We start from the raw sequence: 14,582 nt of genomic DNA, 5'->3' as shown, positions 1-14,582 counted from the left end.
GGCAGGTCCATTACTACAGGTGTCAAGTTAAACAGAGCAAATACATCTGAGAAATTAATCCCCAAGAGCAGTGTCTCGGCTATGTTTTTTATAACGCCACCTGGTTCCCAAGAGAGATATGAAAGGATGTGTACTTGGAAAGCAACATCTTTCAAGACGGGTGTGTCAAGAGGTGTTGCCAAAGAGTACAGAGCCGTTCGGTGTTGCCAAGTTGTCTGGTCTCACAAGAAGGTAGTATTGTGTGTACTTCATTATCACAAGTTATTGACTTCTTTGTTCAGACTCATTCATGATTGGTTTTCTTCAAGGGGCAGGCACCTCACAAATTATCTGAAGTTGTTTGGACGAAAAAGGAAAGTCCATGGTTGCGTGGCTGCATTTGTTTGTAATAAAACTTGTTTTTCCTTGCAAGATGGGTGCCCCTATTGACCCCTCGGATTGATTGTATTGATCAGTTTTTGGGCCTACAATGGTAGGATGTGGGTGGTTTTATTCACTTCTTTGTACCACTTGTGTATTTAACATTTTCATAAAATAAAACTCTTGCTATGTTTTTAATGGGGATTTCTATGTAAAAGCTGTTGTAAATATAAGTGAGTGACTATGGGCTCTTCAGAGATTAGGTGATGACATAACATTATTTCTGTCAAACAACTGCTGTTTGTGGTTGTAGAGGCAGGGGAGGGTGGTAAACATTGAGAAGGGGACATTACTCTGGCTACAAGGTACGTTGAGAATCTTGTCAATCCTTCATAAACATGAATTACAGGGAGAAAGCAGCAGCCTCCATTCTACACACCAGGCATTTCTCATTATGCAATTCAGACTTGGCTTACTTCTGGAGCATGCATGATAGATGCTGGTTGAGAAATATAAACGAATAAGGGTTGTGGGATGTATTGACACACTCCGCTATGCTATGCGGCATCACTCTGATAGTATGGTGCAAGGAACTGCAACAATGGCGGCAAAACTCTTGTGCGTGCCAAAAACCTACAAAAAACGTGTCCTGCAACACACATAAAGATGGATGCACTACCAGCCACCCATGGTGCATGTGTGGTGGAATAGAATACACCCTGCAGAAAATGTGCCAGAACCAGCAAACAGAGTGCAGAGAAAGAAGCAGCGCTGTGCAAAAGAAACTCTAAAATGTGCCTATAATTGACATTTGCTTTGTTGCTAAACAATGCCTGTAACACAACACTTCTCAACATTCAAAATATTGTTTGGTGCTAAAATTAATGTAATCTAATGAAGCATTGTGTGCATACAAAGTCCTAATATGAAGAGCAAAACATGCTTCAGAAATACTGGATTGTCTGTAAACTGACAGCCCCTATCAAAATCTGGGTGCAGTACCTGGGGCTACCTGAATGACAGCTGTCAGATGAGTTACTGATGAAACTTCAAAGTGATCTAAACTAAAAAGTCTGCCGGATTAGCAAACATAAAAAGGATTGTGGCTAAAAAGAATACAGATCTATGTTGCTTTTTATCCCACAGAGTTAGAGCTAAGAAAGTAATGTATTTATGTTTAATGCAACAAGTTTGGTTTTTCCTGGATCTTTAATTAAGAATAAATTAACTTGGCTAAGCTGCAACTCTTTGGAAGTGGACAAACAGGTTTCTTCCAGGGGGAGGGAAATTCTCTCAGCTGAAACTCACAGGGAGATGATAATTTTGGGTTAACCCAGACGCTTGTCTACAGAGAGAGAATGAACAATAGTAAACCCTTCAGTCCAGGAAATGGAGGTGTGAGAGGGTCGTAAAGGGCTCCTGGAAGGAATTTCCCCAAGGAGAGGGACGCTCCTGGACTCCAGGGAGAGAAAAAGGGGCATACCATCTGCTGTTAAGCATGAACAAAGAACAATATTCAGAGACTCATTACTTGTGCTTCAAAGTGGTGAAAAATATAAAAAGGACAGAGTTGTTAATTCAACTTCTGGCTGCACATTTTAAGAGGCAGCAGAACGGTGTGACATGTTCTGGACAGGAATGGCAATATATGTGGTTTTATGTGAAATGTACTAACCTAGAATTGTGAATATTTACACACACATCCCTATGTTAAACACACACATTTTATGGAAATGTGCATAAAATTTGGAAATTGTGTTCATAGCAAAAAGGACAAAATTCTTTAGAAAGTTGAAACAAGATCCCACAGTTGCGGGATTTTGAGGTACAGATGCTTCATAACATATGTGATCTTTGTGTGTGATTTGTGTAAAGATGACCAATGCAGAAATATGTATTTAGGATGAAATTCGATTTTGAGACTAGTAGCTAAAGGGAGGTTTCTAAGAACTGTAAAGCAAACCATAAAATGTGACATCATCCAGATTTTTGGTCCAATCACTCAAATGCAAGACAGAGATGAAGTTTTGATCCAATCCCAGCTCACAGGGGAAGCTTAGCTAAGCCGGTCCATACACCCATTTTGTGATGTCATTTGAAAGGATAAATAGAGACAGCTGACAATACATAGGGACTGACTGATCCACTCACTTTCCTGATTCCGGCGAAGCACTCTGATCCAGCATTCTACATCCAGCCTTTAACATCCTTCCAGATCCAGATGCCAAGACTCTTGCCAGCAGTAAAGAACTAATGATTTTCAGCAAGGCTCAAATCCTCAAACTTATTCTCCCCATCTAGTGAAGCGCTGTAGGGTGAGAAGGCCTTTTGAACTAGTATCCTGAAACTCTCTGGCTTGCTGCCACAAGGCTTGCCCGAGGAACTCGCTATCCAGCTGATTGAACTACCCACAAACAAGAAGGGCAGATCCTGTGAAAGTCTGCTGACTGGCCTAGCCGATCCAGTCCCGTGCCTGATGTGCTGCTCTTCCTTGACAGATCCACCCCATGACCAGAACTAACGGTCCAATTTAATAACGTATTCTGTGAGTATTAATAGGAAGAAAAGTGACCCTAATATCTCTGCATAGTCTTATCCCAATCTCAAGCCATCCTATCTGTAAATTCAGAATCATAATATTGTCAGAACCTTTTCGTGTGCTGATTTTTCTCATTTGTTTTATAAAATCATACGTCATTAGTGATTTGAGTAACTAAAGTGAATCCCAGAAAGAAATTGAGTATCCACCACGTGAAGTGTTACGCCGGCCACGTAACTGTGGAGATTCATGTGTGGCATCCTCTTTTTCATAGTCATAATCTAGTGTAAGCAACCCATCTTTCATTTTCAAAGTGCATTTCTGTTTTCCATTGTCGCTGCTATTTTGCAAAACACGACCTTTACTAAAACCTCTATAACTCCCTTAGGTTTTTTGATAGAAACAAAATTTCAACTCCCACTTGTACATAACATCCTTAGCTATCCATAGAACAGTGCCATTCTCCCATTATCATGAATATCGCGCAAAGAAATGTTTGCTGCAAATTGAAATTCTGAGAATATTTTATGCATGTGAAATAGCTTTAATTTATTTCCCACTTGGACTTTGAGATTTAAAATGTTTTCTTCTGACTAAATCATTGCTTGTGATTCTTTGCAACTGTTCAAAGTGACTCCCATAGGAATTTAAAATAATGTAAGTAATTTTGACCACATTTGGTGTTTGCTAGTCAATTCCAAAGACAATTTCAAAGCCATACTGACAGCTGAAAAGTCAATTCTGTTTTTCTCTTGTGTTTGAAGGGGGGAGGTGGGAGTGATATTCTGTTTGATTTGTGCAATTCCTGAATACCTGCTCTCTCCTCACATCTATTTAATTGCCCATTGGGGGTTGAGGGGTGTTGCAGGGGGAACCCCTAACCATAGTGCCATCTGTTGTAAGCCAGCCCAACAGTATTCTTTTCTGTACTGCATTTGATTGTGTGCTTCTTACTTGATTCATAGTGCATTGACGATAATATTCAGTGTTGTATGACCCCCTTGGTGATTGTTGCCTACCTATTCAAATATATTGTGATTAACTTCTAAATACATAATAAATATTTACCTTTGCAAACTAGCCTTATTCCTGGTACAGTGTGACTGGGGGGTCTCAGGAGAAGGGTGTGATATGAGTGGTATATCGTTCAGAATATTGAACTTATAGATAAAAATAAATAAGGGTTTCATTTGGGCACTACACGCTGGGCGTGACTTAGGTGGGTGAAAGCATTGGCAATTCTCTTCAGGGGTTAATCTACAACAATAATCACTAGTAAGGCAAAGGGGGCTTGCTTTGCAAATATATATATCTGTGTGAGCTATGCAAACAATTCTTACCCTCTCTGTTACAAAGACAGGCAGATAGGCTTTGCCAATTTTTATAAGAATTTCTGATACTTATGTTTAACTGTTTATAACTGAGTGGACTTTATTCTTATTCCTGAATGTTAGAATTGTGTTTTTTTGTTAACATTACTTCTGAAGAGAAGACTTGTGTACAGCAAACTACATAAATGGGAGCAATCAGTAGTGAAAAAATCTGTTCTTGGATGTCTGACCATTGTTTTTAGAGGTAACGATCTGGCATGCCATATAATGTTTTGCTTTTCCATCTTGGCATTGCAGGTTAGTCAGCACTCCTGGGACCCTCGGCCCTGTGCCTCAATTTTTCATGTTTACCCCCCCGCCCCTGCCTTTGTCCCCCAATGATCCTGTGCTCCTGGTTCCCCTTCCCTCCCTCCTCACATGTCCCGTGATTGGCTATGGGCAGCCAGGCCTTGCTGGAGTTCGCCAGCACTCCCTGCACGCCTGATTCCATCTTGGCATTTCAGGTGAGTACGGCACTCCTGGGACCCTCAGCCCGTGCCTCAATTTTTCATGCTTGCCCCCCGGCCCCTGCCTGTGTCCCCCAATGATCTTGTCCTCCTGGTTCCCCTTCCCTCCCTCCTCCCGCCTCCATGCCCACCCCCGTCCCATGATTGGCTATGGGCAGCCAGGCCTTGCTGGAGTTTGCCTGCGCTCCCTGCACGTCTGATTCCATCATGGCATTGCAGGTGAGCGCGGCACTCCTGGGACGCTTGGAAGCCTGCCTCCATTTTTTGTGTTTGCCCTCCGACGCTTGCCTTTTTCCCCCAATGATCCCGTGCTCCTGGTTCCCCTTACCTCCCTCCTCCCACTTCCCTCCCCACCCGTTCACACAGATTATCTCTTTCAGTACTCTTAAGCCACCTTCCCAGGGCAGCCCTCTGCCCGGCAGCCCCTGCGGCTAAGGGCCCCAAGGCAAAGGCCGGCTCCTACATTGGCGACTTCAAGACGTATCTGCAGGTGTCAGCAGGGGAAGCCAGCAGCGGACAGACACCAACAAAACTGTAAGTGTGGCATGGGTGGAATGTAGAGCAATTACTCTACTCCAGAAAGCCCCTGCCACTCTACCTTACCTTCCCATAATGTAAACTGCCAAAGATTTGCACCATGCACACCTAGAGAGATCCGAGCCACAACCTAATTCAAGGCTGTACTGTAAAGGTTGTCCTGCATAATATTCTAACATACTTGCATTACTAACTAGCGCCACTTCCAGAGACAATAGTGAAAATTAGTCAGCCTCACATTGAAACGGGTGTAACAATGTTAACATGTGCCACACTTAAAGATAATTGTGAAAGATAGCAAGCACCCTAATAGTTGATTTTAGAGGGTATTCCCAACATCATTGAGTGTGCCTTAATAGCATCACTGTGTTAAAGTTGAATCTAGAAAGTGTGCCCTAATAACGTCACTGTATTACAATTGTTGAACTTAGAAATCACGCCCTAATAACGTCACTGTTTAAAGATGAATCTAGAAAGTATGCCCTAATAGCGTCACTGTGTTAAAGTTGAACTTAGAAAGTATGCCCTAATAGCGTCACTGTTTAAAGATGAATCTAGAAAGTATGCCCTAATAGTGTCACTGTGTTAAAGTTGAACTTAGAAAGTATGCCCTAATAGCGTCACTGTTTAAAGATGAATCTAGAAAGTGTGCCCTAATAGCGTCACTGTGTTAAAGTTGAACTTAGAAAGTATGCCCTAATAGTGTCACTATGTTAAAGTTGAACTTAGAAAGTGTGCCCTAATAGCGTCACTGTTTAAAGTTGAATCTAGAAAGTAAGCCCTAATAGCGTCACTGTGTTAAAGTTGAATCTAGAAAGTGTGCCTTAATAGCGTCACTGTGTTAAAGTTGAACTTAGAAAGTATGCCCTAATAGCGTCACTGTGTTAAAGTTGAACTTAGAAAGTGTGCCCTAATAGCGTTACTGTTTAAAGGTGAATCTAGAAAGTATGCCCTAATAGCGTCACTCTGTTAAAGTTGAATCTAGAAAGTGTGCCCTAATAGCGTCACCGTGTTAATGTTGAATTTAGAGGGTATTCCCAACATCACTGAGTGTGCCCTAATAGCGTCACTGTGTTAAAGTTGAACTTAGATAGTATGCCCTAATAGCGTCACTGTGTTAAAGTTCAATCTAGAAAGTGTGCCTGAATAGCGTTGCTGTGTTAAAGTTTAACATAGAAAGTGTGCCCTAATAGCATCACTGTGTTAAAGTTGAATCTAGAAAGTGTGTCCTAATAGCGTCACTGTGTTAATGTTGAATTTAGAGGGTATTCCCAACATCACTGAGTGTGCCCTAAAACCGTCACTGGGTTAAAGTTGAACTTAGAAAGTATGCCCTAATAGCGTCACTGTGTTAATGTTGAACTTAGATAGTGTGCCCTAATAGCGTCACGGTGTTAATATTGAATTTAGAGGGTATTCCCAACATCATTGAGTGTGCCCTAATAGCGTCACTGTGTTAAAGTTGAATCTAGAAAGTGTGCCCGAATAGCGTTGCTGTGTTAAAGTTGAACTTAGAAAGTGTGCCCTAATAGCGTCACTGTGTTAAAGCTGAACTTAGAAAGCGTGCCCTAATAGCATCACTGTGCTAATGTTGAATCTAACTGGTATTCCCAACATCATTGAGTGTGCCCCAATAGCGTCACTGTGTTAAAGTTGAACTTAGAAATATGCCCTAATAGTGTCACTGTATTAGAGTTGATTATAGAAGATATTCCCAACATCATTGAGTGTGCCTGGTCGCATACACTTTACTGATTACCACAATATCACACTACTACGCTTACTCTCTCCTATACACCACAAATCAACTAGAACACAGCAGTACTGTGACACATTCGGTAAAGCTGTTCTCATACTAACATGACTCATCAAACTACCCATCATCCTAATAAAACACAGCTAGCTAGCACATACCGGCTAGCTTAGACGTCTCCTCGGGCCTAACGCAGACAGAACTCAGTCTGGATGTCCACTCTCCAGACTGAACACATTCAACTGATCTCCTCAGCACCACACCTACCGCTAAGAAGCAGCTACCATGCAACAAGCACACCAGCTGCACACATACCTGGGGCGCCCACGCACTTTATGACTCTCTCTCTCTCTCTCTCTCAACTGATTTGAACTGCGGTTCCCAAGGGCGTTCAACCTACCAGCACTTTGAAATCATACCAATGATACATAAGGCGCTCTACAAATGCAAAATAACATAACATAACATAATATAACATTATTTTTTTACTTGCTTAATACCCAGCGGTTCCTAAGTGTGGACCGGGGGATTGAACATGTGCTGCTCTGTGTTGTCTTGCATCCAAGGCAAACACGTTGCCCCCCAGCTATCCTCCCGAGACTATGATGAACTGCAATGCAACAGGTCTTATTTATACCCAACTCAAAATTATTAGATCTATCTTCCTCAGAAGGCTGACGGGCTGAGCTAACCAAGCCATGAATTCAACAATTGCCTGAAAGAGGAAACATGACATGTTTTGAAACCACATTACTTTCAATCATTATATTCAATCTCTCAATCTACTGAAGTGTCAGCGAATATTTGCCAAAGTGCACCTGAGCAGAATCACAATGAATGCTTCCCTAAACCATAGCTGACCAAGGAGGCAAACACGCACAAACAGTGATTGGTTGTTATCTGATAGTGACCCATGGAACTAGCATTAGAACACCATCTGCTGGAGTGGTTCCATGTGAATATGTTGCCTGAAAGGTTTTGTCAGTGGAGTGAATGTCTTTTCCTGACCCCTAAAATACGTTCCCCAAATATTCTAGGAGGAGTGTCATTTACGATTATAAACTCCAACCCTAGTATATTTGGGGAAAGTGTTTAATGTCACTGAGGTGCATATTTGGGGAAATGACGCCCCCTGTTGGCATGTTCCTTGATGAGCTGTTCACTGGTTAGTACCGGGGTGTGCACAGTAAATCACATTGTAAAGACGCTATACTCAAAATAATTGTTAACATTTCATTCATTTTAACTCACCGGTGCTACAGTTTATAAATGCAATATCATCTATTCCAGCTCCTCCACCAAGGTCTTTAGTACGTATGCCTTCAAAAATAATTTCAAAATTCCTTAACTTTCCTAGGCGTACTTCGGCCTTTTTCCACTCCTTGCTTGGGTTTCCAGATTCACTCCACACATTAGTTAGACCATCATCTGTCTAAAAAGAAGAGATTGATGCCAATTAGAAACCTGTTTAAAACATTTTACCATTCATTTGTACATGGCAACAACACTTTTGCTGGTCCCATGACACGTTCAATAATGGACAAAAAATAACATGCATACACAATCTGGTGTTCCCTCCCTCCCTCCTCCCTTCCTTGTTCCTGCCTTTCCAGATTTCCTTCCTTCGCGTCTTTCTGATGTTAATTGTATTCCATCCTCCCTTTGCTGATTCGTTCAGTCTACCTCTTTAACTCTCGTGTTTCTCTATTGTTCTCTTTCACCATCTTCCTCTAGCCTCTCAAAAAATTACAAATTATTATCTGTCTGAAGACAGATCATATTAAAAGAAAATAATGATAGTGTGACCACACTAGGAGAGGCAATAGGTCCTGTAGCTCTGACTGCTGTTCCTTTGGATGGTTCCCACACACGCATTGCCTTGTATCCAACCACAGGCCATTTGTAACTAACCCTTTTGAAATAAAATCATGTGTTTGTCCAATTTTAATACACGCCTAGAGTTAATATAGAATTATATGCGAAAGTACCTTAAACCCTTTTAACATATTCTATATAACATACTCACAAGCACAATTATTTCCAATTTTACCTCATTCACTCTCACAAAGAGTCATCCATTCATGAATCAATGAGGATTTTCTTTTGCTTTTGACCTCTAAAGTAGACAAGACAATGCTATACAGATACCTTAAACAGCTACCTCTAGTAGGTGACAGAAGGGATGATGGTGATGTGCAACACCTTGTTTCAAATCTGTCAATTGGCTTCGATTATGCAGAAAATAACTAAGGGTCTGAGCAATCGAAATTGCATCCATGAAATTCTGCACATTTCGCAATTTCTCAGTTCCCATATTTGCATAATTTACCTAATTTTACTGGGGTGCGTCACCTCCCTCCAAATCATACTAAGTAGTGTATCAGGATATCAGTCTAAAGCAAGAGTCCATCATGCTACATCCAAAACCTATTTCCCACCCTTACACTATATACACAACTAAAGAAAAGGGTATGTCTTTGTGATTCAGAATTGTTTCTTTCTTCTGGATGATAGCCGAAAGTTCACTTCTGGGAGATTAAAAATTTAAAAATGAATGTTTTTCTTAAGGGATACAAATCAAAAGTCTCAAGAAAGGTTCCTGGATTGAGGTTTCAATAAGGCACATAGAAAAAATAGTCTTGTATCTTCACAATACCTAGAGAAGGACGCCCTCCTCTTGATTCCTTTTACAATGTCCAATAAACACCAGGCGATATGTCTCACTTCCCCATGTCTTTTCCACAATGCTCACTGTGTTCACAGCCTACCTGGTCAATATCCTGGCAGGCAATGTGACTATAACAGAGATGTTGTGTATAGTTTGTTACTGCGGCTGGATCCCAATTCCTTCTTGGCTCTTCCTGATTCTTAACAGCCTGTACCCGGTTCACTATCTTCATCTCAGTACTGATCTTGAGGACTACCAGTGAGTCAGTTGGATTCTTCATTGTCCCAGTACTCCCAGCCTTACTGGTTTTAAGGAAAGAGATAGAAACACTAGGGATGGTGTTGTAGGGGATTACAGAGGAAGGCTGGTTAGGGTTAGGTGGAGCATCACCCCCAGGGTGACTATTGGGTAGCGGCCTCACCTCCCTGGCCTCATGAGTAGGTGTTTCCCCTGAGGAGAAGTGGTGACATCCTGGGATTCATCACACTTCCCACTCACAAAAAATGGCCTAACTATAGTCACTAAGAACCTCTGCAAAGCATAAGCCAAATCCACCCACCTGCTAAAAAAACAAAACAGGGATTAACTATTTTAAGACCTCACCAATATAGCACCATGTGTCCTTCCAACTGGTCCCCCTAAAAGAAATTGGGTCTTACAGTAATCATCAGCAATCCGTATAACGAGGGCACCCACCCAACAACCACTTCATGATCTCTGATGAACTCCAAAAGGCAATACATTTAAGGTCTCAGTGGAAGGACACAAATTTATCCTATGAGTCCTCCCCACCCACCCTTTATTCTCTAGAGGATGACCATCACTTCTCCAACCTCATCCCCAATAAAGCCACATCACTCCATGAACTCTCCCACATATCCGCACAAGTGCATTGATACCCATCCACATAATACATACTACAAGAAACATAGAATTAAAAAGCAAGCCATGGTTAATGACAATACCTGTTTCATGGTCTCTCTGGAGCCCTTTCAGGACCAATCATTGTTCAGCAGAACCAAAAGTGTCTACATCCCCATAAGCTTAGAAGTACCTACTGTTAGGGAGAATTCTCCAAAATGGCTAATTTCCCTTACCTACTGAGTCTCTCAGCAGCTTTGCTGTATTTCTAGGATTTATTTTTTTTCACCTGGTAAGAGGGTGAGCCTTTTTTCCCACTCTTACATGTGTTTTGCAGTGTGTGTTTAAAATGTTTGTGTTCATAGACTGTGGAGCTTCACCTACTCCATAGGCATCATCTTTTTACTGTGTGTTACACAGCACCCTCAGTGCAGTGACACAGGGTTGTCTTTTTCAGACTTCCCACTTTAAACTCCATATTCTGGGACTGACAACTGTCTCTCAGAACATGTAAAGTTGCCATTGACTTTATTAGTCATTTTAAAACCACATACATAGTACAACCTATCTTACATAGAGTACTGGAAAGGGTTAACAGTTATCCCTTTTTGTCTGTATCTCATGGAACATTGTTTTGTTCCCTTTTCATTAAGATTTGGCTGGTGGCAGTGGTATGTACCCTATGTTTCCTGCTGTGATTATTTTAAATAGCCTTGGTATTGTATTAGGCTACCTTAGTAGCCTCAAACTTAAATCCGCTGGACCATATTCACTGTAATTTGGTTCCGGCTGAGTTTATTCGCCATTTCTTTTGGTAAAGATCTTTCTCGTGTTTTACTCTGCATGCCAAACCAGGTTTGGTTCCTTTGTTCACCGTCCCTTGGCGGGCTTTTGCACAGAAGCCCTCCTTAGGCGCCTGAAAGTCTGGGTAGGCAGGATGTGAGGGAGGGGTTTTAGGACGCCTGCCATGGGTTTGCTTGGTCACCCAAGTCACAATCCTGTTTGATTGGCTAGGTGACTGTCCTTCTGTGTGATTGACAGCCAGGCTGTGTGAATGGGGGAAAAGTGCATAAAAAGCAGGTCTCTGGGACTGAGAAGGCAGAGTCGCCACTAGATCGAGACAAAGGAAGAGAAGCTAACAGAAGAGGACCTCTACCACGACTGAACATCCCGGTGTTTGATACTCTGCAAAGACTTTGGTCCATTGACTTTGGCCCAGGGCCCTTGATTTGATTTCCTCACTGTAGTTACGTTTTCTAGATTGCCCTGCTTACTTACTTGTTGTTGCTGCTCAACTTTGGTCTAACTTTTTTCCTCCTCCCTTTTAAATTGCTGTAGTGCCATTTTGCTCACACTTCATTTTGAGATTAACTTGTCCAGCATTGATTGGGTGGTGTGTAGTGTATTAAAATTGTGATTTTTCAACTGCTTTACTTTAGTGCATTGTTTTACAACTGATGTGTAAATAAATGTATATTCTTTTACTCAGAAACCTTGAGTCAGTGTTTGTTTGAACCATAGTAATTGCTCTCCTTTGTGTAACTATTGATTCTGCTCACTTTACGCTTGAGATAAGTCTGGCTGCTCCGCCATCGATATCGCTTTACTGTGTAGTACAGGCTTGTACCAAAGGTGAATTTGTACTGTCACGTGTAGTCTTAATTGTGTGTGGTGTTCCCAAAGGGTACTGCATATGATTCTGCCTAACACTTACTGAACTAACTGAAGTTGTAACCACAGGGTACACATTGTGGGGTTAGTGGCCATTGGCCAGGAAGTGGATGTTGATAAAAAAAAAACACAACATTTCCCTCCAATAAGAATAAACACGATTAACATTATCAGCACAACACAATACCACTCAATAAGGCCTCATGCTAAATTTAGGCAAAACTATAAAAAAAGGTCCACTGGGGAATAAATATCCCAATGCCCCCCCACCCCCAAACACCAGTGGCACCATCACAGTGGCATCTACGAGCCCCACTTCTTTGTGCATTTATAGAAATGTTTATGATGAACTACCATCCTGCCAAAACAATTACTGTGCATTAATTTTTTGGTTATAACGATATAAAAGCTATTGTTTCCTTGTTTCCTTTGACTATCATTTTGGCAATAACCAGTTCAACAGGTTGGCTGTCAGTTGTGGCGTTCTAGCAAACTGTATTATTATATTTGCATAATGTATTCAATTTACATTTTCGATCACTCTATTTCCTCGGGTTTGAAAACGCATAGACCCACTTTCATTTTAACAAAATGTTAACATGTGTGTACCTTTCTCTATTGCACAAACTACTTCAATGAATCCTGGATCTGTTTTCATGGTTTCTTTTTTACTTTTTACTCACTGGTAGTGGATGTTGGAGGTATATTGTTATTCGGTTAACTCACATTACTAGCTAAAATACATAGATTATGGAGAAGCCCCATGGAGGGGTGAGCCCAGAGAATCCCCAAGACAGGGAGAGCACAGAACAGCCCAGAGTGGGGAGCACACTGAGAAGCTTCAAGTGGGGGGAGGGCAAAGAGACCCCATGGCAGGGTGTCAGCTGATGAGACATAAGGCAGGGTGAGCACAAGGATATCCCAAAGCACGCTGGGAACCAGGACACCCCAAGATGGGGAGAGAACTGAGCGACCCCAAGGCATGTGAGAATGAAGAAACCCCAAGGCGGGGTGAGAACCAAGAAGCCCCAATGCTAGGAGGTTTCTCAAGAGATCCCAAAATGGGAGTTCAAGGAAAAACCCTAGAGTGGGGTGGAATACAGAGAAGTCTAGCGTGGGAGACAAGAGTGAGAAAAAACCCACAGTGTGGAAATGATCAAGAGGGCCAGAGTGGGAAAATAAGAAAAGAACGAGGTAATAAGACTGGGGATGGGCAAGAAAGATAACAAAAGAAACGAGGTGAGGAAGATGGAAAAGAAATTCAGTGTATGTTTGGAACTGGGCTTCGAGGTGAGGAACCTTTGGTAAAGAGAAACCAGGGTGGGGTGAGAAATCAGCCACTGTGTCTTTACTCGAACAATGGCATAAAGTGTGTCTTTGCTCGATTTGTGTTTTTTCTTTGTAGTGGTAGGGAGTAAAATTAGCTTAGAATAGGATTCTGGACATAGGACTTCATTCACGTCATACATCCTAACAGACACACTTTTACATGTTCCTTTGTAGAATAGGTCAAAGAATCATAGGCTTATCGACAACTTAGCCCTTGGTTTCAATAACAAAATAAAGAAACATTCAGAGATGATGTCACGATTTCCGTCTTGTGTTTACCTATCACAGTATGCATGGCCTCTGTCCATGCCATTCACCCATATATCCTCCAGAAGCAGCCACTGGACACTGTTGCCTGCCACAGTTCCTTGCCCCTGTGTCTATGGACTGTCCACTGGCAGTATCCTTCGGCAAAAGCCAGTGGGCAGTAGCCCCCACCTCCCAAAGTGGTCAGTGGCAATGTTCAATGGGGCACATGCAATCCCACAATGCAAGCCATGCTTAACTTCGGCACTTTGCTACCATGAAGAAGTACTTGATACATGGGGTGTCTATTTACAGCATGCCATCTCCAGTTCTCGACATTCACCTGTGCAATGCATGCATGTTGCTTTTGAAAACCACTCCAGGTATCTTGCAGAAAAGCTGTAGACAACACCTCAACCAAAAAGGCAGTTCATGCCATTCCAAAAACAGCAGTTACCTCAGAAACTAATTTGCTGACCTGCCTTGTCATATGAAGAAAAGTAAAAACATATCCTTTTGCACATACGCCCCTGAAACAACAGGATTTAAAGGAATGACCATATAGTGCACTGGCTCACCACCCCACGCCCCAACTACATATAGAATTCATTTTAAACCACTGAAGTGCCAGAACGTCAGTGACAAGTTGGCAGAGCACTCTGGTTAAATGACTACTGCTCTGCAGGAGTTCAGACAGGAGTAGTGGCTAAACCGCCTAGTCAGCCTCACATTAGTTATAATCCAGCAGTAATCACATTCATATAGATATAACAGGCACAGC

General features: G+C 41.9%; 1 protein-coding gene across 1 annotated transcript in view; it reads right to left on the bottom strand.

The window, feature by feature from the left end:
* MALRD1 (MAM and LDL receptor class A domain containing 1) overlaps window positions 1–14,582 on the bottom strand; it is a 3,359,462-nt gene that overhangs the window by 1,417,587 nt on the left and 1,927,293 nt on the right. The window contains exon 32 of the mRNA XM_069646615.1: window positions 8,278–8,458. Coding sequence (XP_069502716.1) covers window positions 8,278–8,458 — 181 coding nt within the window. The remainder of the gene's footprint in view (window positions 1–8,277; window positions 8,459–14,582) is intronic.

The sequence above is a fragment of the Ambystoma mexicanum genome, chromosome 2q, assembly GCF_040938575.1.
Source record: "Ambystoma mexicanum isolate Mex_15411 chromosome 2q, UKY_AmexF1_1, whole genome shotgun sequence".
In the NCBI taxonomy this organism is placed as follows: domain Eukaryota; kingdom Metazoa; phylum Chordata; class Amphibia; order Caudata; family Ambystomatidae; genus Ambystoma; species Ambystoma mexicanum.
The sequence above is the reverse complement of the archived record's forward strand: the minus strand, read 5'-3'. Positions and strand labels throughout refer to the sequence as shown.